This window comes from Vigna umbellata, chromosome 1, assembly GCF_029865625.1.
Source record: "Vigna umbellata cultivar VRB3 chromosome 1, Vumbellata_1.0, whole genome shotgun sequence".
Taxonomy (NCBI): Eukaryota; Viridiplantae; Streptophyta; class Magnoliopsida; order Fabales; family Fabaceae; genus Vigna; species Vigna umbellata.
Genome location: NC_142165.1, coordinates 67,990,495 through 68,016,476, shown reverse-complemented (window position 1 = coordinate 68,016,476; position 25,982 = coordinate 67,990,495). Strand labels below are relative to the sequence as shown.

General features: G+C 32.7%; 2 protein-coding genes across 2 annotated transcripts; both read right to left on the bottom strand.

The window, feature by feature from the left end:
* Positions 1-6,801: 6,801 nt before the first annotated feature.
* On the bottom strand, positions 6,802-8,361 carry LOC124839968 (NAC transcription factor 29-like). Its single transcript, XM_047315921.2, has 3 exons — positions 8,047-8,361; positions 7,651-7,931; positions 6,802-7,537 (listed from the first exon to the last, which is right to left on the bottom strand). The coding sequence occupies exons 1-3, from the start codon at positions 8,210-8,212 to the stop codon at positions 7,214-7,216; spliced, it is 771 nt and encodes a 256-aa protein (XP_047171877.1). The 5' UTR covers positions 8,213-8,361; the 3' UTR covers positions 6,802-7,213.
* A 13,957-nt stretch (positions 8,362-22,318) lies between these two features.
* On the bottom strand, positions 22,319-24,279 carry SDG35 (SET domain protein 35). The gene has a single exon (XM_047292541.2). It carries the CDS (start codon positions 24,081-24,083, stop codon positions 22,512-22,514), a length of 1,572 nt encoding a protein of 523 aa, XP_047148497.1. The 5' UTR covers positions 24,084-24,279; the 3' UTR covers positions 22,319-22,511.
* Positions 24,280-25,982: the final 1,703 nt, after the last annotated feature.

Sequence of the window (25,982 nt, the reverse complement as noted above, 5' to 3'; positions counted from 1 at the left end):
ATACAAACCAAGCCTAGGGGTCACATTGAGTTAAATGATGTCCAAGATGAAATCCCTTACCAAGTTCATGAAATGGAACATGAAAATGAAATTATTCAAGATGAAGGAATATTCGCATTGCATGACTTTGATGGTGATGATGAAGACTTGGAGGGACAAAACCAAGAAGATGAAGAAGAAGGAGAAGAAAAAGAGGAAGAAGAAGACCACGAAGATGAAGAAGAATTTCAACACAATGAAGAGGACGACGATGAAGATGATGATGATTCTTTGCATTATGATGATCACAGTGACGGTTCTAACAATGAAGATAGTAACGATGATGATGGCGATGAAGACGATTGAATTAGAACAACCCTTGTGTTATGATGCACGGTTCTACAAATTTGTAACAATTGTTGTAACAATCATTGTGTAAATTAAATGATGTATTAAAATTGAATTAATGTATTATGTGTTAATTAATCATTTACAGTTTTTGCCGCTGTATTTTTATATTTCTGTATTGCAGCCATGTCAGGAGAGGGTCCTTCGGCTCCTTATAAGGGGAAGGCTATAAAAAAGACTAGATAACAAGCATAGTATGTTATCAGGGTTCCTGACACCCAACCATTGGCAGATGGCAGTACTCGAGCTGACATTCGATCATCTCTCCCACCACGCCCTACTCCGCAGCCCACACCTCCTACTATACCGACCACACCCCCTACTATATTGACCTCACCCCCTACTATACGACCCACTCCTTCTATTGTACCACCCACACCAAATCCTATTGTGGATCCAACACCAATAATTGATCCCTCTCCTTCTATCCCCAGAACATCTTCTATACGATCTACAGATGTTCAGCAGCCATCGGATGATCCTGGTGATATGATTGATCCTTTCCCTCATCATCGGCGTTCTATTGAACCTTATGGAAAAGGGTAATACCACATTTTCTTCTTAGTCATTATTTGTAGTAAATTATTTCTTGTACTATACCTATAGATTCATAACTTTCTTGCATTCATACTTCAGGTTTCTTCCTTCTAGAGTTGCTTCACAAGCTATCACTAGAATTATTAAGCAACAATTTCTTCAGCCTTGGACATCATGGGGAGCAATCCCCGAAGATGACCAGGAACATTTCTGGCAAATATTTAAGGTAAAAACATTTTGTTACTTAATCATGTTGTATTAATTTCAAATAGGAATTTCATCTTCTTTATTTTAACATTATATATTGTAACAGCAAAAGATGTAGTGGATACCTGAGCATGAAATTCAAATTAAAAGAAACTTCCACAGCAAAGCATCTCACAAACTGTCAGAAATGTTTAGAGATGCAAGGATCACAGGAGAACGCCCTTATTGGGTGGGGGAGCACATTTGAAACTCATTGTTGGCACATTGGAATACGCCAGCATACCATGTTAAATGTGTTACCGCCCAGAAAAATAGGGCTTCAGAAAAAGGTGGTGTGCTCCACACTAGAGGATTGATTACTACACATGAGCATGTAATTCGTATGGTAGAAATCTTCATTCATTTATTATCAATTTTTCCATAACATCGTGTACTTTGAAATTATATGTTTTATAATTTTACAGGCAGCAAAGCTGGGACGTGCTGTTAGTGTTGATGAGGTGTTTACACAAACTCATATTCGGAAGGGGACTGGCACATTTGTTGATGAGAGGTCTCGCAAGACCATTCTAAGTAGTTTGGCGTAATAATATTCAATGTTCTACTATTTATTTTAGTTTCACACTTTGAATTTAAAGTTACTGACGTTTTTTATCTTATTTAACAGGAAGTTTTTTCTACTAGACTCACACAAGCGAGATCGGAGGTGGGATCTACTCCTGATGTTGCCTCAAGAAAAGATGCAAATGAGGACATCGTGAAGACCCAATGCTGGGTTGATGTCGTCAGGGGGAAGAAGAAAGGAAGAGTTTATGGGGTAGGACAACTTGCCTCCAATTACAATGCTACAAGAGGAGGGATATTGAAACATCAATCATCTACATCCAACAATACTGAGCAAATCAACATGGTCAATAGAGAGGCTTATGATGCAGTTATAACCAGATTGAAGACTCTTGAAGATATGTTTAGGAAATACATACCTCAGGAACAAGTATCCGGCCCATCATCTTCCCACCAGCCACACTCACCAACACAGCCCATGCAGCCCACTCCAGTGCAACCACCTGTCCAGCAACAAGAAGAAGATGATGATTTTGATGACTATACTGACTATTAGGAGTTGATGAACTTTTAAAACTTAGTTTCTTAGTTTAAAAACATTTTTGAGTTTTAACGTTTATTACTATTAACAACTACTTCTATGATATTAATAGTCGATAAAATTTTAAAACTTAGTTGCTTAGTTTAAAAACATTTGTGTTTTGACGTTTATTACTATTAACAAGTACTTCTATGGTATTAATGATATATTTGATGTTTTGATGTTTCTTGATATTGATTGCATTTTATAAAACAAATATTGAGTGCATTGATGTATGATGATATTGATTAACAGGTGTATTGTGGTGGGTAGGCAATGTACAAATAGTAGTGCAACCTGCATTTTATGAAACAAATATTGAGTGCATTGATGTATGATGATATTGATTGGTAGGTGTATTGTGGTGGGTAGGGAGTGAAGAAACAGTACTGGAATCTGCTCTGTACATCACTGACGGCCTTACCGACGGATACTAACGTCGGTAATAGCATAAAGTCTCTGACACACCAGCAGTCAGAAAACAATTACCGAAGGCTGCAAACCGTCGATAATTTTCTACTGATATTATCGAAGGACAATGATCGTCCGTAATTGCCGAAGGTAATTGTCGTCGGTAATTATCGACGGCTTCTAACCTTCGGTAATATCCGCCGATAAATTTATCGACGGTCAGAATCCATCGACAAATATTTCCGACGAACTTGTTACCGTGAACTTAATAGCCGTCGATAATCCGTCGGTATTGTATGTTTACCGATGGCATTTTTTTGTTATCGATGGATCGAAGGCGCCGGTAATTAATACACATTTTGTAGTCTCTTATTGTTGGACAATCATTCTTGGATTTCACAAACAATTTTTTATCTGTTTGTTTTCTTTTTCTGTCCATTTTTTATGAGTGGACAATTATGTTTTGTATATTCTGTGCGTAGTTATGTTTCTTTTTTAACCTTTTAACATTATAATGTTTTCTATAATGTCTTGAATGAGAAGTACCTTTGACTTTCATAGAAAAATTACTAACAATAACCCCTAGTACTACTCTTTACTCTACCTATATTACTTATATTATTGGTTAAAAAGAAAGATGGTTATTAGCACTTTTACATAGATTTTAGAGTTTTGAATGTTGTTGTCGTCAAGGAGAAGATTCCTTTAGTAACAGTTGGTGAATTGTTGATGAACTAGGATTGACCAAATATTTTTAAAAAATAACTTATGTTCTTATTATCATCAAATACACCTTCATTTCTCAAACACTCATAAAATAGCTATCTGATGGGCATTACAAATTCATTGTCACAAATGCTCTTATCACTTTCCTTCGATAGTTTGTTCTAATATTCTTTTGATGACTTTTTTTTTACAACACTTCATTTTCTAAACATTTAATGCATCTATATTCCATTTTATATTTATTGGTTGCTAACAAATTCTTTGCCAAATTATCTAAATGTGTGTTTAGTTTCCAACAGGTTGCCTAATTGGGATGCATGATAGACTTTTAATAAACTAAAAATAACTTAAAATAGAAGTTATACCGATTTTAGTTTACTAAAAACATCGTTTTAATTGACTAAAAAAATTGAACAACCATTTTAATATTTTCATAGTGTTTTAATCGAGTAATTCATGATTTTAATAGACTAAAAGGGACAAATTGACTTTCCTTTTGACTAAAATTTCAAGAATTGAAAATAACTTGGAAATTGGTTTTGTTTTTATATGTGATTTTTTTTGTTAAAATCATTTAACACCAAGCCCTATGACACGAGTAATAAATTAATTTGTTTATTCACCTTGTTCTTCAATGTGACTGTTACAAGACTATATTTTCATCATTCTCTATTATTCTTGTGATTTCAGTAGGGCTTATTCCTGCAGTAACCTACAAAGAGAATGGGAAGTTTTGGTCTATCTAGATCCTGTGAAGGTTTTATACAAATTTAAAATTAAAAGGTGGTATGATGAAATTAAAAGAGAATGGTATACAAAGAAAATTATAATGCTGTTGCTTTACTTGACAAGGTTAAGGTGTATAAAAGTTGTTTGAGAGACAAAAATCTTAGGATGTACGGTTTATTGATATTAAAGAGTCAAGAAAGCTTGATTGGGTTGATTTGATGTTTCTAACCACTTGTATTTGATGATGAATCTATTGAAAAGTTGATATCGTAGTTAGTATAGTGTTTGAGTTGTAATTTTGTTATTTTAGGTGTTTTAGGTAAGTTTTGAGTCATTGATCTTGATTGGTTTTGACTAAAATACCTTTAAGAAGCGTTTAAAACTATCGTTTAAATGCTCAGTTAATTTTAATTAATTAAAGTTAATTTTAGTTAGTTAAAAATGTTATTGATTGTCGGGTTGCAAGCTAGAACGTTTTAGTCCATTAAAATTTTATTATAGTTGACTAAAATCACTTAAGTTTCTTAAGAAATGAAATTCGTTCTATTTTAGTATATTAAAACATAATTTTAATTTGCTAAGTTCACTATAAAGTCACTTTTAATTGATTTTAATTGATTAAAATGTCACTTTAAATGGCTAAAATTTTGTGAAACTTCATAAAATAATGTTTAATTGGCTAAAACGTGTTTTAGTTTGTTAAAACTATCATACCTACAAATCTATGTTTTCTTTACTCTTTTTAAATATGCATTAACGAACATGAAATCTTTCAAAATACTTTGACGGAAAGCTTTGCATTTTGAATAACATTTTCTAGGATTTTTTTTTTTACATTGAAGATCGCCATTATATGTTCTTTACATCGTTTGAGCTTAAATATGTTTAGATGATGTTATTCCATTTTTTTTCTTTTTTAAGTCGTTTTGTTCTTGATCAGGGTTATCAAGATTTTTTTTTTATAGAATTTCACAATAGGCGGTAAGAAATCTTCTAGAGTTTAAGATCTTGTATTTGTACATTTTTCTTGTTTTCTTGAATATTTTTGTAAAACTTGATAAATAATAAACTAGCTTAATTATTAAAGAACGTAGAGGGTGAAGTAGTATAATTTGTTTTCTTTTTCGTTATCTCTTACCAACCCATATATAATATGCGGTAAGAAATCTTCTAGAGTTTAAGATCTTGTATTTGTACATTTTTCTTGTTTTATTGAATATTTTTGTAAAACTTGATAAATAATAAACTAACTTAATTACTAAATAACGTAGACGGTGAAGTAGTATAATTTGATTTCTTTTTCCTTATCTCTTACCAACCCATATAGTGTGTGTATGTGTTTGTGTCTATGTGTGTGTGTGTGTCTGTGTGTGTGTGTAACTGTGTGTAACTGTGTGTCTGTGTCTATGTCAATGTGTGTGTCTGTGTGTCTCGCTGTGTCTATGTGTATGTGTGTGTGTCTATGTGTATGTGTGTGTGTCTCTGTGTGTGTCTCTGTGTGTGTGTATGTGTTTGTGTTTGTGTGTGTGTGTGTATGTTTGTGTGTGTGTTTGTGTTTGTGTGTGTGTCTGTGTGTGTGTGCCGTGTGTGTGTGTGTGTGTGCACGTGTATGTATGCGCGTGTGTGTGTGTCTGTGTGTGTGTGTCGTGTGTGCGTGTGTGTGTGTTTGTGCGTGTACGTGTGCGTGAGCACGTGGGTGGGCGTGCGTATGCGTGTGCGTGATATTGTGATTTTTTTGATATTGTATTATATATTCCAACTTTTTAAAATATTAAAAAACATTGAAAGTAAATTTTTTTTACAGTGTTGAATTTGGTTTTCGTTAAACTATGATTTTAAGTTAGTCATTCATTTTACAAGGTTTTAAAGTCTTGAAAATCTCAATTCCAACTCCTTTTATACTTTCTAACATTTGACACTTCGATAAGGCATGATGCAACCATTAAAGTGGTTTATACTTGGTTTTAATGATGTCATGTGATCTTCGTTCGAGAACTTCAATACGATGGAATGTTTTTTTTTTTATATATGGGGTTGACAATTGATTAAGTGGTATGTCATAAACATTGCTCAATAATATAAGCGAAAATTTCTTCGAATGTGGAAGAAAAACGATTATGCTTGATCGTTGGAAAATTAACCGATTTTAGGAAAATACCAAAGTGACAAGGATTATCATCCAAGGTGGTGTGATCTTGACTATTTTTACCTTATCGTCTTCTTTCGAATCTTCTAGATTTATTCATTTAAGAAAAGCTTAATCTGATCTACTTCTTACTCCTTCCAATACTAAGAATGCAAAGATTCTACCAATAAGATAATAACACATCAATGAAAACAATTAGTCTCACTCGATAATTTATTTGAAATTCTAGTTTTCTAGTTTGACTTTTAGTTCATGACGATAAACATACTAGGATTAGTTATTAAGTAAAACTCCAAAATGTGTCATTATCATTCCCATTGTTATTAGCATATTTAATACAAACCCTTATTGTTAATATTAGCCAAGCATAAACCAATATCATTGACACGCATTTCATAGCTTTCCACGCGGTTCAACGACCGTTGTTTTTTTCAATCAACACTTCCGTCATCTTTTGGATAAGACAATGTACAAAGATTACGTTAACTTTGGAAACCAATTTGGCTTCAATTATTGACACATAGTGCAGAATTTGCCAAATATATCATTGGTCAAAATAAATTATCATTGTATTGTTTACAAAAAGTGAGCGACCATATCTAGATTCACATGCTTCCGAGGCATGATCAAAGCATGTGGCTTGACCGAATCAAGATAAGGAATGTAACTAATCATGTATCAACCTTAATTAAGAGGCGTCTAACTTCTCCTTCTATACAATAAGTGTCAATAACACATTGAAAATACATTTTTTGACATAACATATTTGCCATACTTGGCACATAGAGTCTTCATGATTATTTTATGGACGAAGCTTATCGTCATGACTAGACAACAATCTAACTCTGTTTTTGTTTTTTCCTATCCTACTAGATCTTTCATCTGCTTCACACATACTTGTGGTCAATGTTGCTACTCTGTTTCACTCAGTATTTCCCTGAGTCTGCTACATAATTGTTCGCCATTTCAACCGGTTGAGATTTTACTAAGGGGTCAATTCCAATATTGGCATTGCTCATTTGAAAATCAAAGGTTGAGCAATAGGGGCCATCAGATAAAATTGGACCCAAGTAATTCATATCCAAAAGGTAAGTGAGGGACCAAGTCCTGGGAAGGTTCATCATCATTTTCTGCTCATCATTGTTTTCAGCTATAAGATCAGTCATTTGAACTTTTGGGTGCGTCTCCTTGTGCTCTGTTTTTCCGATGTTCTTCTTCTTATAAATCCTGCACAGGACCCAGTCATCCAGCTGATGAAACATCCAAAACCAAGGGAAATGTCAATCATAAAGTAACATTATTGAATGGTAAAATAAGTTGTTAAATTTCACAAATAAAGGAGCACAAGGCTTAAAAGTTTTACCCTCATGGACCCAATTTTCCTGTTAGCCGATTGTTTTGATTCCGCCAATCGGTATTCATGCATAATCCAATCAGTCTTGTCACCCTTTGGTGGCCTACCCTTATAAAATACTAAGGATTTCTTCACCCCCACAAGCTTAGATCCACTATAGATTGCCTTGTCTGTGCCAGTGGCCTTCCAATACCCAGACACTGTTGCTCTGTTCGGCCTCACACCGTTTGGGTACTTTCTGTCTCGTGGACTAAAGAAATACCATTCATTTTCTCCAAACTCTGTTTTATCTGGATTCCAAGGGATATTCATAACAAGAAGATGCAACAAGTGAAACATTTAGAGAGAGACATTGTGGTGCAACAAGTAGAAAACAAAGGTTTGGCTAGTGATGTTACTATATACCTGGCAATTCCCATGGATCAAACTTGTAGAGATCGACTTCTGGGATGATAGAAGCAGGGCAGGGCTTTGATGTGGCTTGGTTGCAGAGGTAATACACGATTAGTTCCTCGTCCGTTGGGTGAAACCTAAAGCCAGGGGGAAGTTCAGAGCTTGTGGTAGCATCCATGGAGTGAAAAATATGAACTTGGTTCGGGAGAAGAAAAAGGGAGTTATGAAGTGAAGGGTTTGCAGAGAAATGAAGGTGTTTGAAATGTTTGAAAGGAGATTGGTGGTGGTTTTATCTTTGAGGGTGGGTTTCCTTGCATGCTAGTGATTGGGTGATGGGATAAATTTACTATTCCTAGTACATGCGTCACAGGCATGCATGCACCAATGAGGAGTCAGAACTATTTCACATGTATATCTGTTACTGACTTTTGCACATGGTTCAAAGAACCAGTGCAAGGACGTCTATATCCTTATCAAGTAATATTCAATTCTCATTTCTCCATTAGAATGTTATTGCCAATTGCTGCTTTTTTATTCCCACTTAATTCTGTACTCAGCAGCCAATTTTCCTGTCCTCTCTCACTAGTTAAACCATACCATTTCAGAATGTTTTTCACCAAACTAATACATCATTATTTGGTCCATGCAATAATCGTTGAGAAAAAAGACTACAAAAGTTTTCCTTTTGCTTTTTTTCATTTTTTGTGGTGGAATTATCTGATTACAAGTTATCTTTTTTGCTTTACATGTTGTCTATTTGCATCAATCATTTGTCATGGTTTAATACAATTTGAAGGGAAAATTGTTGCTAAAGTTTACGCTTTGAGTATTGGTAAATACAAAATGTAAAATATGCTTTAAAAGCAATATTTTTAATTTTCAATTAATAGTAATATGGTGCTTGTGACTAATGTGGCATCGTTTGCATGAGGCGTAATGTGTCTAGATACATGTTAGCATATTAATAAATGGTGAAAAGAATGTTAGTAGTTCAAGAATTTAAAATTGATGATAACTAATGAAAGTTATAAAGTGTCAATAAAATTTAGTAAGAGATTAATGATAGATATGTTCATCGAGCGATGACGCAGCTCCTCAATTAGTTGCAAAATATACTGAGGATTGGGAACATGTGTCTTCTATGTACGGGTTAACAAGATTTCAAAGTTGGCACTCTCAGCAACCACACGATTGCCATGGGAATCCGAATAAGTTAAGTCAATTTTTCTCATAATGAGACCCTAATTAAATATTTTTAATTTAATTTAATTTAATAACGACATAATTAAGACTCATGCTCTTCATCTAATTGCCCAGTCATTCTAATTTACAGAATGACTATTAACAGGATCGCGATAATGCTCATCCACCAAACACAACGAAACGCAAGCTTTCTTCATTAAACATTAGAAATGCAATTTTTTTATCACTCTCTTTATGAACGAACACATTATTAAAACTCACATTTGTATCCCTACTATCTAATGAGTTTTCTTTTTCTAGATTATAGTTTTCAGTGTATTTTAAACTGTAAATTCTGATTTTCAGTGTATTTATTATCGAATTATTGCAAGAAATTATTCGCTCAAAAAAACAGGAAAAAGAAACTCATAAATAACGCAGACAAAATATAGGAGGAAGTTTGTTGTCAGTGGAGACAAGGAATCTAGAACCTTAAAATCTAAGGTTTAAGAGTACATGTACAAGTATTTAGGATAATTCTAAATATATTTTATATCACTAAATATTTTCTTTTCTATTTTAACAAGTACCTACATAAAAGTTTAAAATGATTTTTTAATAGCTACAATAATCAACTAAAAACTTACCCAATGAAAATTAAGACAATTTTTTTTCTCTGATTTCCTAAACTAAACAGGTGAGGACAAGATTATTATTGTTAAAAACGTGATTACTCCTAGATTTTTTTTAGTAAATAACACTGGAGATATTTATCATATAAATTGTCAGAAACTTTTCCAATACATATTTATCAATATTAATATAATTAATATATCATTTCTCTGTAAATTTTCTAACTCATCACTAATGTAGAAATAAAATTTAGCATCACACATTTAACATTTGAGGAAAGGAAATCCAACGTAAAAAATGATCGATGATAATTTTATAAATAAAATGTCATTATAGAAGTTGGTTAAATGGGTCTCTGACGTCAAATAAAGTATAGATGTCGTCTCTCCCAAGGTCAGACATCAAATGATCTGCATACAGTACTGAAAAATCGTTATTTTATTGCCTTTAAATGTCGGCTACAAACTCCCTGAAGTCTAATTGAAATTAGATGTTGGCTTCCTACCCCGCATACGTCAAAAATGTCCAAAAATATCTCATTTTAAACGTCAATATTAATATTTTTACCCACTTAGACGTCGGCCCCCCTCCCCACAAACGTAAAAAATGTGTGAAATTACCTCATTTTGAACTTCAATATTAATTCTTTTTACCAGTTAGACGTCGGCGGGGAAGGGGAGTGACGTCAAATACCCTGCATTTTCACCCATTCCAGAACGCGAGCACCGGTTACACGTTTTCTCTCTCGCCGCGTTCAACTTTTTCCTCTATTTTCTCTCGTTCGCCATTAACGTTCAGGTAAGTTTTCTTCCACTTTGCATTGTTTAAAATCATTTTGCACCGATTATATTACGTTTACAACCATTATCTTTCATTGGCTTTTAGTGTAGTTCTTGGGCGTGTTATAGGACAACTGCGACAGTGATTTTCGAGATGTTATTGTGCACATTTTTCTTCTCACCCTCACAGCGGCACCTGCCTACTCCCTCACCTTTACAGTTAGTTTCATTTTGTTTTTATGTATATTAGTTGTTGCATTTTCATTGGTTGTTGCACTTTCATTGGCTGTCACTACTTCTAAAATTTTGGAAATTTTCATGGTGTATTCTTGTGTTGTATATCAATTTTTCATAGTTTCAGTAGAAGAAAATATTGGCGAATTTAAAAAAAAAAACCCATAAGTTGACGTTTGTTGTTCTTACAATAGACGTCAATTAACGTCTGTTGTTCTTACAACAAACGTCAATTGACATTTGTTATAAATGCAACATACGTTAATTGACGTCTGTTCAAAGACAACAGACGTTAATTTAACGTCTCCCACAATGACATCGAACATTTAACAGACTTTAAAAACTTAAAATAACATACGTTAAAAGCTATTTTTGTGTTAATGCATGCTATATTCTTGATCGTCTCGTAATAGATTTTAGGACAATTTAAGACAAGAGACAAACACAAAAACAAATCATCAACTTTAATATCAAGATTAAATTTTTTTTGGAAAAATACACTAAGAAGATTTTAGAAATGATAAAAATAAATAAATTATCTATATATAATAAACTTACATCACTCTCAACATAAAATTTTAAAATTTAATATTTGGGAATAATTTTTTTCTTATATTCCATTATTTTTTTTTCATGTAAAACTTTCAACTAAAATTCTTAATAACCACTTCTCTGGAATAAATTAAGTTCTCTCATAATATTTTAAAAATAAAAGTGTTACAATAAAGAAATAGGTATATTTGATAGAAAGAAACATTGGTGGGTGGTGTCCATTTTCGTTTTCAGAGAAATGTGGATAAACGTTGATGTGACGTTAACGTACATGGAGTGTTGACCACTTCAACACGACGTCATGGATCTTGAATTCTTGATTTGTATGAAGAGAAGAGGATGAGTAAGTTAAAGATAGCTATCAAGTGGCAGCACTCACCAACGTTCTTTCCTTTCTGAAAAAGGTGTTGATCATTTGAACTAGGGTTGTGTTAGCACTACATTGTAGAAAATGGAAAATCAATCACACAACAATATCATGTTGTCATGCAGTCATGTCCACAACTAATTGGAGTTGGCATCCACTTTTCAAAGAATATTCTCCTTTCCACACTTTCTTTCATTGCGTTTTAAATTTCTTTCCTATCCTACCTATTTAGTTTTAAACTTTTTCAACTTTGCTACCCGACAAGGAATTCAAACTTAAAAAGAATGAAAAGAAAAATTGAAACAAAAAAATATATTTAACAATTCATTATAAATATAAAATGGTCATGAAAAAAATAAACTTTTGTATTTATAATATAAAATGGTCATGACAACTTCAAGTTTTCAAAAGAACATATAAAAAAAACTAGTTAAAAATTGAGTAAAATTAACTAAAATTACGTAACTTTTTAAAAAAAAATGATTGAATACATATTCCTAAAGGAAATAGTTTGTTTCTTAACATATTATTTAGTTTAATAGAGATCCAGAAAAGAGACAAATAAAATAATACTTACATATAAAGAAAATATACTATGGTTGGAAACAATATTTTATAGTTATTAAATTATACTATGTTAAAATTTTAGGTTAAATTTTCTAATTTTTTTTAAACTTTTTCTTTGTTTTTAATATTTCATCCATTCTGTTATTATTTTTCTCTTCGTGTTAATTTTATCTTTTATATTATTATAGTTAAATATGAGCTGAAGTTTTTATTAGTTAAAAGTGAAAAAATCTTTGCCATATGAAAATTTTAGAAGCATATATGAGGGAGATTTAATATCAATAACATAAAAGATATTACGACCTGACTTCATTCTTAATTTTGACATTTGGCATTTGTTTATTTTGATTGTCCTAAAGTTAATGAAATATAAAGGGGACACGTATGTCTAACCATAAAAGAATTTGTAACCATGATTTAGACTATGTACGAAAGTTGTTGGTGTGTTTTCCAAATGGTTTTGAATTCATCATACAAAACTCTGTCAAATACCAACAACACTAATAATTCCAATTTTGAAAATGGTGGACGGTTCAACAGAACGACTGTATTCTGATATCTTTCATTTTAAGGAAATTTGTTCATTAATCTCATTTAATTAGTTTAATTTGATGTAGCTTATCATGCTTTAATTTTCTTTTCGTATTATTCTGCCATCATTTTGCCTCTTTACAAAACTTTATTTTTACTCAAAACTACAAAAGATAGCAAAAGTTAAACTGCTGAATACGAATTCTATATTATCAATAACTACAGTTACTATTATATATTTCAATATGCAAGTTTTATGTGTATGTTATTTATCAATAAGAAAATATCAGAAATTCTACCGAAAATATTATTGAAGTTGATAATAGCATAATAAGTACTTATACAAATTGTTTTCTATATTTCAGCTAAATATTAAGAAAATAAGCTTTAAGTTGAAAGATTGAAAAACACTGCCTATTTTAAATAAAAAGAATCCTTAATTGTTGTAAAAATATATTTTGATTGAAATTAAGGGAAAAATATTTCCACCCTTAATATATATTTCTTGGTTGAAATTATGTGAAAACTATATGTTAAATTATGAAGTAATTTAAGGAAAGTATTTTCGAAAGAAAAGGAATAAAACTTGTTTTGTATTTTTGTCAAACAGCTGGTAAAGTGTGTTGGTGTACACTTTGAATGACAAATCAAAGTTGCCCATCATACTGTGAGGATATTTTCTTTCTTTCTATAATATAGGTGTGTGAAATTAATTAAAAAAAATAACTTAATCTCTAATTAAATCAGCTGTACATTTAAGGTGTATGTGAATTATTTTTTTTACCTTGAGATGGAAAATAATTTCTATGTTTGGTTATGGGAGTTTAAAAATGGTGGATTAGGGTGAGGAGTATAGCAAAATCAATTTGGGATCATGAGTTGGATTTTCTTTTGGTGTGTGGCATAAAAGAAAACAAAAGAAAAGGTGGAGTTGGTAGGCATGAGGCTACAAATAGAAATTTTATGATTTTCTAACTTCATTAAAGCGTTATTAGCTACCTCTTTCACTTCTTCACTCTTTATTCTTCAACATTTAAGCCGCATGATCATCCTTTCAATTCCATCTCATTGAAAATTTCCTCTAATCCACAACCTAGCCACAAAATGTGGGTAAGATTGCTCATCTAATTTCTTTCTACATTAAGACATGGGCTAGTTTTCATGGGGAAGTAAAGGAGAGGCCTCTCCTTGTTTAAGCAACATTGACATCCAAGAGTAATTATGTTTTATTTAGGAAATTTCAAAAGTTCAAGAGACTTTACTTAAGTCATATTCCTTTATCTTTAATATAATATTTTTAACATTGCTAAACGTACTTTGAAATGCTTTTAAACAAGGTTATCTTTATTTAGTTAATTATTTTCCTACATGTCATTAAGTGTGATTGAATGATTACGATGACAGTATATATAATGTTGTATATGTGTATTAGTTTTTAGATAGAAATGGAAAGGAGTAATTATAGTTGTTTATCAAATGGAGTTTGAAAATAGTGAATTATACGGTGAGGATAATAACAAAAGAAATTTATGTGTTGGGTTTTCTTTTGTTATGTAGCATAAAATTAATAAATTGTTGGAAATATATCCTTCTTTAATCAAGCGATACAATTCATAGGCAATGAAGCTAATGAATGATTTATTCCAAGTTCTTGGAATTATTTTTTACTCTTGAAGATATGTTCATTTATCTTTGGAAAGGTGAAATCCACTATTATTCTTGATCTAGAAACCTCAAGATTTCGGGTCTTGAGAATTGGAGACACATAAAGTAGTTGAGTAATCCAATTAATAAGTTGAAAAGTAGAAGTGAGTTGAGCATCATTTGAGAGAGAAAATAGAGTTTTCATTATTTCTTGGTGGATAATTGTAAGTCATTCAAATGGTGAATATGTGTTATCCTCTTAATAAGAGAGCTCCATTTTGTAATCCTATTTTCATATTAGTGATCTTAATTATACGGATTTGGTTCCATAGTTTTTCCTTATCATATTTGAGTGGGTTTTTTATGTTAAAAATATTGTGAGTTATTTTCTTCTATTATCTTTATTCTCTTTAAGCCTATTTTAAGTTACATATATATAGGAAAATTTTTCACTTCCACATATTTTGATCAATTTTTCCAACAATGTTATCAAAGCTCTCTTGATTCATGAGGATAAGCTTGTGTAATTTAAGATGGAATGATTCATCTCATATGATGGAGATATATGTTCAAGCTTACTGCCAACAACTATTCGTATTGAAAGCCCATGATGGAAGATCAGTTATACTGTAAGAATTTATATTAGCCTATATCATGCAATGTGAAACCGACATAGAAGACTAACAAAGAATGGGAGCTTCTGAATCGAAAAGTTGTGGCTATGATTGGAAGTATATAGAGAGAAGTTTGTTCGAGCATGTACTAACGTACACTAATGCTTATGAGTTGTTGTCCAAGCTTGAATCTATGATTCAAAAGAAAACTCCTAGAAATAAAACTCATCTTGTAAGAAAATTGATGAATATGGAATACAATAAGGACGGTCAAAGCATGATAGAGCATTTGAATGGCTTTAAAGGCTTAGTCAATCAACTGACTAAGATTGAAATGAAACTAGATGATGAATTACAAGCACTTATGCTCCTCAGCTCATTACCTGAAGTTGGGACACACTCAATTCTTCCTTAAGTCGCACTTAAAAAGTTTAACTAATCAAAATTTGATCATGAGTTTAGTACACTAATCACTTTTAATTGTCCTTTTTCAAACTCTACCCGAGTTTAATAAGTGATGAGTTTTAAATACTTGATTTGAAGTTTCTACTGATACTACAAATTTATTCCATTTTAATTCCAATTGATTCAAGAACAAGATAAAACACGTTTTTTAACGCAACATATACGCTTCGGTTTCGTAAAAATCGAAGCATATAAAAACATGGTGACATTTCCGTAAATATGACGATATGCCTCGGATCCCAGGCAACCGAAGCAGAAAGACTTTATTGCCTCGGTTATGTAGGCAATTGCGACATAATATCTTGCTGAAACAACCTGCCCCTTTTGCAAGTCAGACTTTTCATTTGACATGTTTTTTGAAAAAAGGCTACTGCCTCAGTTCCTAGGGAAACTGAAGCATAAAACTCTGTCAAATCCCTCTACAACCACTGATATACCCTGACATAGCTCAGAACAGAACCTACTACCTTGGTTCTGCGGAGACCCGAGACAATATGTTTTGCCAGACACCTGCAACTTATGGAACTGAACATTCCATATTCATTTTGTCAATTGATACTGCCTCGGTTCTTTGACCAACCGAGGTAAAAGACCCTAGGTAGCTCTAAAATATCAGAAATTGAACATTCCAACTCCATTAACGTCAAGCTCTACTATCTCGATTCTCCATAACCGATGTTATATGCTCTTTCTGCCTCAGTTTAATCGCCAACTGAGGCCTATAATGTGAGAAATATTTTCAAATTTGCCATTTTTTGAAAGGTATGGCATCAGTTTCCATTAAAACCGATGTGGTATGGTGTTTATTGCCTTGGTTGTCAACTTAACCGAGGTAATATCATTTTCTGAATTACAATTACGAAAACGCAGAAAGAGTTTCATTTACGCGAAAATAGTTTCTTCTTCCTCGTGACTGCGCTTGAGCTTCCTTTCTTCTCACTTTCGTTGCCTCCATCGTCGTCGAGCATCGCCGTCATCTCTGTCGTTCGTCGACGTTGCTACCACCTTTTGTTCTCGTCGCCACATTATGTTCTCGCTGCCACGGTTTCTGCTCTCTTCAAGTGGTAAGTTCTCTTCGCCGACACCATTTTTTGTCCATTTTTATCTGTGGTTTGATAGTAAACCAGTTTGATATTGATATAATTGTTATTTGTTGACAAGAATCCATGACCAGAGGGGGGTTTAGCCATACGAATTAGGGATATACAAAATTAGGGGAATAAAATTTTGAATTATTTGTGTTAAATTGGTTGATAATGTAAATTGGTGTAGATTTTTGAATTAGGGATATAGAAATTAGGGAATATGATTTTGAATTGTTTGTATTAAATTAGTTGATTTCGTGACGAAATAAACTTTAGGAATCATGATAGTAATTAATGTGTTGTTTGTTTTTGTCCAGATATTGTATTTTTGTGGTGAGGTTTTATAGCTTCTTAAATGCGGACATTCTCTATAGTTGACCGATTTTTATGCTCCTAGGTTCCTATTCTTAAAATTTTCTTTTTAAGATGAACATGTAATTATTTGTTTTCTTGAATATATTGTTTTCTTGATATATTTTAGGTTGCATATGTAATTATTTGTTCGGTTGAATATAATGTTGTTGTGAATTAGCCTTAGTTTCCCGTTTAAGATTCAATACAAAAATTATTTACTATTTCTACATTTTTCTCAATAAATGTACTTTTTACAAATGAATAGAGAGAAGATGATAATAATAATTTACAAGTATTGAATCTTGAATTGTCCGGTTAGACAGTTTAAGAAGAGTAGTAACTTTTTCATAGTTTATCAATATATATAAATTTTAATATACATGTCTTAAATTTCATGAAAATTTGCAGTTGTGTTTTGTATTGATCTTCAGGTGCATATTTGATTGTGAATTGTAATCACATTCATTTTGTGTAACTGGAAAACCAATGCGAAATGCTGGCAAAATTTCGTGAAATTTTAGATATATTTTTTAAAATTTATATGTTTAATAAATTAAAAAAAATAAAACTTCTTGAATGAGATAGAGTCACACCTTGAATACAAAAGCAATCGAAGTGATAATTCAATATTATTGAAATTATGTAAACAATTTCAATAATATGCATACGATTTAACATTAGATTAATTCATCATGCATCAGTGTAATCACGAGAGGGGTACCAAATCTAAAATTTATTGTATTTCCTCCACAAAGTAACAAATAAACAATTCCAGATTAAGTTACATTCAAAACAACTATTATGTGAAATTTAACAACAACTTACAATCTTATGTCTTTTATATATAACTATAATCATATAAAAGCTAAATACTATATGTTATATTTTACTTTTTCTAGTAAAACACGCTTTTCTCACACACCATCTCTAATATTTTATAATTAATATTTTTATTTATTTTTTATAAATTATTTTTTAAAATATATAATTAAAATTATAAAATATGGGATACAAATTATTGTTTTATTAACTATTGAAGTCAATCTTTTAGTAAAAATAATTTAATTTCTCACCTAAATGATGTTCTTTTATGTTTAAAACATTTTCTTAATAACTAATTATAAAATTTTTTATATTTATTTTAAAATTATTCACTTGATTTTTTTATATTAATAAAAATATTGAAGTTGTTAAAACTAAAATATTCATTCACTGTTTTAAGTATAAATTTTTGTAATTGTTACAAGAAAACTTTTTATTTATTATATGATTTTATAATATATATATATATATATATATATATATATATATAATTTTATTTAAAACTTATCTTTTTAAAATAAAATCTTGAATATTTATCTATAAAGCGTAAGAAATATGTAATTATTTGTCTAAAACTACTTTTAAACACTAATTTTAGAAAGTTAAAATTGATTTAAATAATTTTATAAGTAATTAAAATATATTAATTGTATGTAAATTATTTAATTTTTTAAAAAAAGGTATTGCGTAAAATATTCATGAAAAAATAAATTTAGATTATCTTATTTTATTTTATGAAAATAGTTTTGTATGTGTGTTCAAGTATTTATTATATATCAACAGATTTTATTTTATTAACAGTTTTATTAAAGAAAAGACATAATTTTAATAAAAAAAATAATACTTATAAATTAAATTAGATATATTTTTAATAATATTTTATCATATTTATAATTACCAATAAGATGATTCTTTTTTATGTTGATATTTGTTTTCCAATTTTATCTTTTAAATATATTTTTTAAAATTAAAATAATTATTTTATTAATTTTATTTTTTATTGAATTATTTTTTTAATTTAATTATTTTCTAAATTATAAAACTACCTGTAAAGACTGGGAACAAGTCAACTTCTAGAGTGGACAAGTGGCAGCAAACAATGGAGTTGAGTCCTTAATAATAAAGTAATGATACTCTAAAACTTGGACTCAAGATCCTGGGAAAAGTTTTTTCACTCTTGAGAGCCCTAGTTCTTCTTCTTTGCCTTCTCTCTTCCACTCCTCTCCTCTCTAGACTTCCTTCCTTCTCAACTCTTCTGTGCAACAATCAGGTGATACCTGATTAAGTCTGGCGTCAAGGACTTGCTGGTACACCATCATTTTGCTGTGTTTGTATTGGTAAGTGGTCCCTCCTATTCCTTATAATTTATGTGCTTTCTAACACATGCAAGTATTGTTCCTCTTGCATGTGTTCCCTAGCTTCCATCCTTGCTGATTTTTGTTTTTGGTGGGGTTCCTTTTCACCCATCTGAAGTTGTAGGCTGTTCTAGGGTCTTTTGGTTATCTAAAGCGTGGAGGAACTGTCCAGTCAAGTTACTCCAAGGTAAGGGGAGCTAGATACTTTTTCTATGGGTTGTATGAAGAATGCATGTGCTGAAATCTATAATATTCTGCTGTTTGATGAACATGTTTATGTTTAGAGTGACCTTGTTTTGTATGCATCTTTATGGGTAAACGTGGAACTGTGAATTGATGTTGTAAATTGATCTGGGGAAAATGTATTGTTGTGATTGGGTTCATTGGTGAGGTAGAGATGTTATGAAGGTGATTAGATAAGGGGTCAAGTGAAACTCTAGTGTTTTAGGGCAAATCGGAGGTAGTGAGGTAGCGATTTTGGGCATTGGAGATCTTGTGTGTGTTTGGGCTGTTTGGGTAGCTCAGATAGGTCAATTTTGACTTGCTAGGAACATAAAACTAGACTACAACATGTTAGAAATGGTAGAATTGGAATTGAGCCCCTAAGTTGAGGAAATTAGTGTTTTAAGAAGGAATTTGGGTCTTAATCAATTGATAATCACTATGTAAATGTTTATAATCATCTAGACAAGTTTAATTAGGTGTAATACAGGAATTAGGGGTGTTAGAAAGTGGATAAGAGGCCTAGAAATGGTAACGACGTGTGTGAGTGCCTAATTCTGTAGAATTTGCGTTCTGTAGAGGATGCAGAGTCGCTATGCGAGCTGCCTTGCATAGCGAGACCCTGTGGAGGGTGGTCACTGTCTAGGTTATTCGTTGTGCGAGCTGGTGCGCCGTGCGAATGACCAGAGGGTGTTGTTCTCTGTTTATGGATTCGTCTAGCGAATCTTGTCACTATGCGACTGGTGATGGTCTGGAACAACTATTATTTTAATTTGAAGGGCGAGTTTGGGCGCATAGCGATTCTTTGGGAGGGGTAGTCTTTGTCTAGGCTCTCGCATAGCGACCTGGGTGCGCTATGCGAGAGGTTGGAAGTCTGGTGCATGCTGCGATTTAATTCGCTATGCGAATTAAGGGGTGCGCTGTGCGAGATCCTCTTGTCTCGCCTTGCGAATAGGGTGCGTTGTGCGAATCCTCCGAGTCCAAAGTTCTCTTTTGCTCCTGTTTTGGTTGAATTAAGTGTTTGGAATGTTGGAATTCATAGTATGATGGTGGTAATGTGATTATATTGAAAGTATGTGAGTGTATGAGACATGTTTGGTGATTGAAAGTATGTGGTTTTAAAAGTATGGTTGATGGACGTAATTCCATGGATCTCAAAGGAGGTTACATGGTGGTGTCTTATGTTATTGGACGTAATTCCATGAATCTCAAAGGGAGGTTACATGGTGGTGCCCTATATCATTAGACGTAATTCCATGATCTTCAAGGAGAAGATTCATGGTGGTGCCCTTAGTGTTTAGAATGATTTGCATGGTAGCTCAGTCTTGGGGGTTTTCCTGACGCTCCAATGGTCTTTCATTCTCAAGTAGAGAGGATTGATCCATGTAGTGAGGAGTAGCAGGAGGTCCTAGTCTTGGGTGCTTCTAGTATGGCCCAAGGTGAGTGATAACGGACTGACCTCGTGAGTGTGGTAGGGTGAAACCCATTGGCAATGACTTTGCAAAGCAGTAGAGGCCACCATGAGTGCATGACCCGCCATAGCTCGGCAATCATTCCAAGTCCGGACGAGTCAAGTGTAAAGTGTAACAAGTGGTGTTGTATGGTTCATTAACTTTGAATTAAACTTGCATGTTGTATGTGATTGTTATAACATGATTTTTGTATATCTAGCTCACCCTTACTTCTGTGTTTGTGTTTTGCTTGGGTATGCTTTTTTTTTCAATGACCATCCACTTGGATGCGAGCAGAGGTGAATGAAGTGCCTTTGGAGCAGGCTTTGGAGGGAGATGATGTTGCTGCCTAGTTTGTTTAGGAATTTCTTAATTGAGTTATATTGTTTTGAAATACTTTGTTAAGTAGGAAGTTTTTAAATTATGGCTTATTTTGGATGACTGTAAGCTTAACAACTTATTTGCAAGTCTACTCTAACTGTTCTGTTATATTAAAATGTGGACCTGCTACATTATATTTCTATATAATCTGGGATGTTACACTATCTACAAAATAAATAAAAAATATTTACAATAAAATTATAAAATTATTTTTATTTAATTTTATAATTATAATAGTAATAATAATTTTATTATTTCTTATTATTATGAGAAAAAAAAAAGTAAACATGTGATGTGTCAAAATGGATTGGAATCCATGAAATAATCTAGTTTATCAGGAGTTTGGGTCGAGTTAAGTTGAATTTTTTTATTTAAATTTGGCGTACTAAGAACCTAACTCATTTAGGTTGAAACTGTGGTAAGTCAGATTGGTTCACCAAATCACCTAATTTTTTTAATTTATTAGTTAACAATCATTTTTATTTGTATGGTAGGTAGAGATAAAGAAGAAGATACTTCAAAACAACAAAATATTGTAGATTTTGTATCATATTTTTTTTTATTTTGAGTTGTCTAGAGTTTAACATCATTTTGAATTGAAATTTATTTAGATTTGAATTAGAAAAAAAATTAGTTTTTAATTGAAAATAAATTGTTTTTTAATTGAAAAAAAATTTATAATTAAGTGAATGACTAAATCAACCTTATTAACTCATCAATCCCATAACGAGTATAATCCATTTCAACAACACTAGTTTTTACTAAAAAAAAAAAAAAGAATTCGTGTAAATACAATAATAAAGAAAATAAATTAAAATTATTATAAAAAATATGTCAACATAGTTATTTAAATCAAATATAGATCTTCATAAATTAAATTAAATAATAATTTTATACATTTCTTTTTCATACTTAAATGGCCAAAGTTACAAGATAACATTTTTTTTTTCTTTTTAGGATATCCCACTAGATAACTGAATTTGGATCTCTAGGATTAAGCACTTAAAACAAATGTTACACAGAAGGATAAGTGGTATGCAATAATGTCCAAAAATTATTGATACCATTGATTTACATAATGGAAAGATGAGCAACTGTGACAACTTGAGTTGATGGTGGCTGGAAACTTGATGTTTACAGCAATTAGAGAAAGATGAAACAATGATAGAGTTTAAAAAAATTAACAATAGCAACAAAAGGAAGAAGAATCAGTAAGTAGAAAGTGATTAAAAGATTCACTTAATCAGCAATGCAGAGTTGCAGAAGTGTCTTCATTGCTTGCTTTTTCACTACCTTCCCAAACACTTGTTTTGCCATCTTGAAAACTTTGTCCCTCTCAACAACTCCACCACTATTTTTCTTGAACTCCTCCATCACAAACTTAAGCAGCCTGTGGTCTCCTCCAACCACATCAGTGATGCTATCAACCACAGCCTCAGCAGTAGGAATCTTCCTTCCCCACCTCTTCATGGCCCTCTCTGTCCTATAAGCCTGAGAATAAGCTTCCCAAAATGATGCCCTCAAATACCCTTTCTCCTTACCCCTTACCTTCAACCTCTTCATTTGTTCCTCCAACTTGAACACCACACCCCCCACATCCATCCCTCTCTCAAGACCAATCTCAATCTCTCTTATTTCTTGTTTCGGGAACACTTCCCCCTCAAACCTACACCTCTTGCACTTGCAATGAATACACCAATTCACAGACATCTCCTTCCTCTTGCTCAAACCACACAAAGGGTCAAAATAAGCAAAAGTCACCTCCTCCCCAGCCTTCAAATCCTTAGAAGCATGAACCACCAAGTAGTCCCCAACATGCAACCTCCTTGCATTGGGACAACATGAGTGGTTTATCAAGGAAGGGAGCAGCCACAGGCCAACACCGTAATAATCATTGCCCCTCCTCAACACATTGGCCGAAACAGCATCCTCTGTCAGAGAATTCACATCCAATATACCAACCAACTTAACCATATCAACATCAACCTCAACTTCACCATCCTTCTCCACATTCTCAGGTCTAAAGAGACCCACATCAGGCACCTCAAGTTCTTCCTCATTCTCCCCACTTGACAACCTATTAATCAAACCCCTTGTTCTCGGACACTTCCCAACAAACTCAAAAACCTTGTCAATGAAATTCTTCCACATTGCCAACTGTGCATCCTCACTCAGATCCTGAACACCTCCCATTATGATACTCCTTTCCATGGCAATTGCCTTGGTGACCAAGATCAACGACCCAGCATCAATATTCTTCGTTGCAAACAATCCTCTCCCACTGATCTCAGATCTTCTAATCTCCACGGCACCAATGTGCTCTGCAAGCTCTGGAAGCTTCCCTCGAAACCCATTTGAAACCCAATCCGAAAGATCCAAACACCCGGTTTTGGACAAAAGCTCCAAACTTTTGCACCTCTCCAAGTACCCACTTACGCTTTCAGCGTTTCCGTCTAGCGTGGCGGTTCTGAAGCACTCAAGAGCGGAAGCATACCGGTTGAGGCAGAGCAAGATCTTACCTTTGCACAAAAGGGTCTTCGAATGCGTGGCATCGAGTTCCAAAGCGTGGTCACAGTCCCGAAGGGCGCAGTGGAAGTCCTTCAACTTGGACCTCGCTTCTGCGCGATTGCACAAAGCTATGCAGAGGGATCTGCGAAGCTTTTGGTTTGGGAGAGAATGGGAGAGCGTTTGGGTGCAAAGGGTGATGAAATGGGAATAGGCTTCGATCGAGGCATTCCATTCTTCTCTGATGAAAAGCTCCGTGGCTTTGGATCTGAGTTGTTGCAACTGCTCATCTTCTTCTGCTGCCATTTCCAACTCCGGCTTTTTGGTCTATCAACAGCAACCCTTTGGCATCTCTTTTCAAATGGAGTTCCCTGTTTCAAAATTTTTCCCAGTGTAACGGTCGTTTAATTTCACTTATTCTTTTTCTCTTTTTCTTTTCACTCTTTAGCATTTGACGTTGAAAAATGCAAACCAACCCCTCATGATTCGTGAATATTAATTTAGTTTAGGAAAATGATAGATTGAATATTAAATTTTTATAACTTTTTACACATATTGTGTGGCATATATTTTCATTTTTTTAATTTCTTTTTTAAACATTCCACGTTGAAAATAGGAGAGTAGAGTGAGAAAAACACATTCATTTAAAAATTAAAGTATTTTAAGTTTTTCGAAGAACCTCCCTTAAACCCTCTCTTTTTTTAATGTGAAGACCCTTGTTAGTGTTTGATGGTTAGATACTCATATTAAATAATAATACTTCATTATAATTTCTTTAACTACTTACAACATATTTGATTATTCGTTTTAGATATATTATTTTTATTATTTTTATTTTTTATTATTAGTTAATTTGTTATTAATTTTTATTTATATTTTGAATTTAATCCATATTTCTTTTATTATAATATGTATATATTCAATTTAAGAGAGATAATTACCTACATAGTTTTCACTATATTAACATGGTATCTAGAGTTTAAGGTTCTTTTAAAAAAAAGATTTTTGTTACTTGAAAGAGATATTTTCACTAAGTTTTTATGGATTATATTAGTAAAAAACTTGGTACATACTATTTGTATGCACTAGCTTGAGGAAGAATGTTAAATATATTATTTTTATTTTTTATCTGTTTACATCCTAGGTTTTTGTTTTCAGTATTTCATTCTCTAGTTCGTTGTGTAGAGTTTTCGTCCTTATCATTTCCTGTTCTACATTCACTTACGAAACAAGGAGAAAGACGCGTCAAAGTTTGAAATTTATAGATTGATCTCTACCATATTTATTGCTCGAATCACTACCAAAAGTGGGAGAAATGTGCCTATGCCATTATTGTCACCGTTGTCTGTTTTGTCTCCACCTCCTTTCTTAAAAGTGCCTTTTGATGGCCAACTTCAAGGGTGTTTGAACAACCATACTCTAGATGCAGTGAGTGGAAACAGAAACTCAAAGTAATGATGTACTGGAAAATGGGAGAATGGTGAAGCAAGAGATGAAGAATGGTGCGTGTATGGTGCTAATGGATCTGTGCAACCAACCTGACTAAGGAAGGAAGCTAGAGAGGACTGAAAAGGACCCAGGGTGACACTCAAGTAAGAAAGAAGCTGGAATAATCTCAACAAAGCTTCAAAAGTGGCTAATACAAAGAGTGATGAATTTATAGTGAATTCAGGCCCCTTGCACGAGTAACAACCATAGTTGATCATCTGCTACACCCCATAGATCATAAGATAATTGGAAGCATGTTTCTAATGTGTTTATACACATATACACAAGGCATTAAAAATGTGGCCCTTCTAGAGTATCATTGGCGTTGGGCGCAACTCTCTTGTGTTGGGTGCATGCAGTCCATAATGTTAAATGTGAAGAGCATGTGTCTTTCGTTAGGCGACTCTCTGCTTGCGCTGAGAGATCCTTGATAACAGTTGAAAAACTGTTATTTTTATACTTAATTTTGATAATCAATCAACCCTTTTTGACTTAGAAACTTGCTTTAACTCATGTTTTTGCTTTATTTTTGTGAATAAGAGAGTTGAAGGTGAATTTAACGGTCTTTTGCTAGATTCCTTTGATTTTGTAGGTTATTGGAATGATTTGAAAGAAGAGTTAAATTACCGAATGGTTGGAATGCAGAAAAGTCAACCAGAAACCAGAAAAGTCAACCAGTCAACCAGAATGCAGAAAAGTCAACCAGAGTGCAGAAAA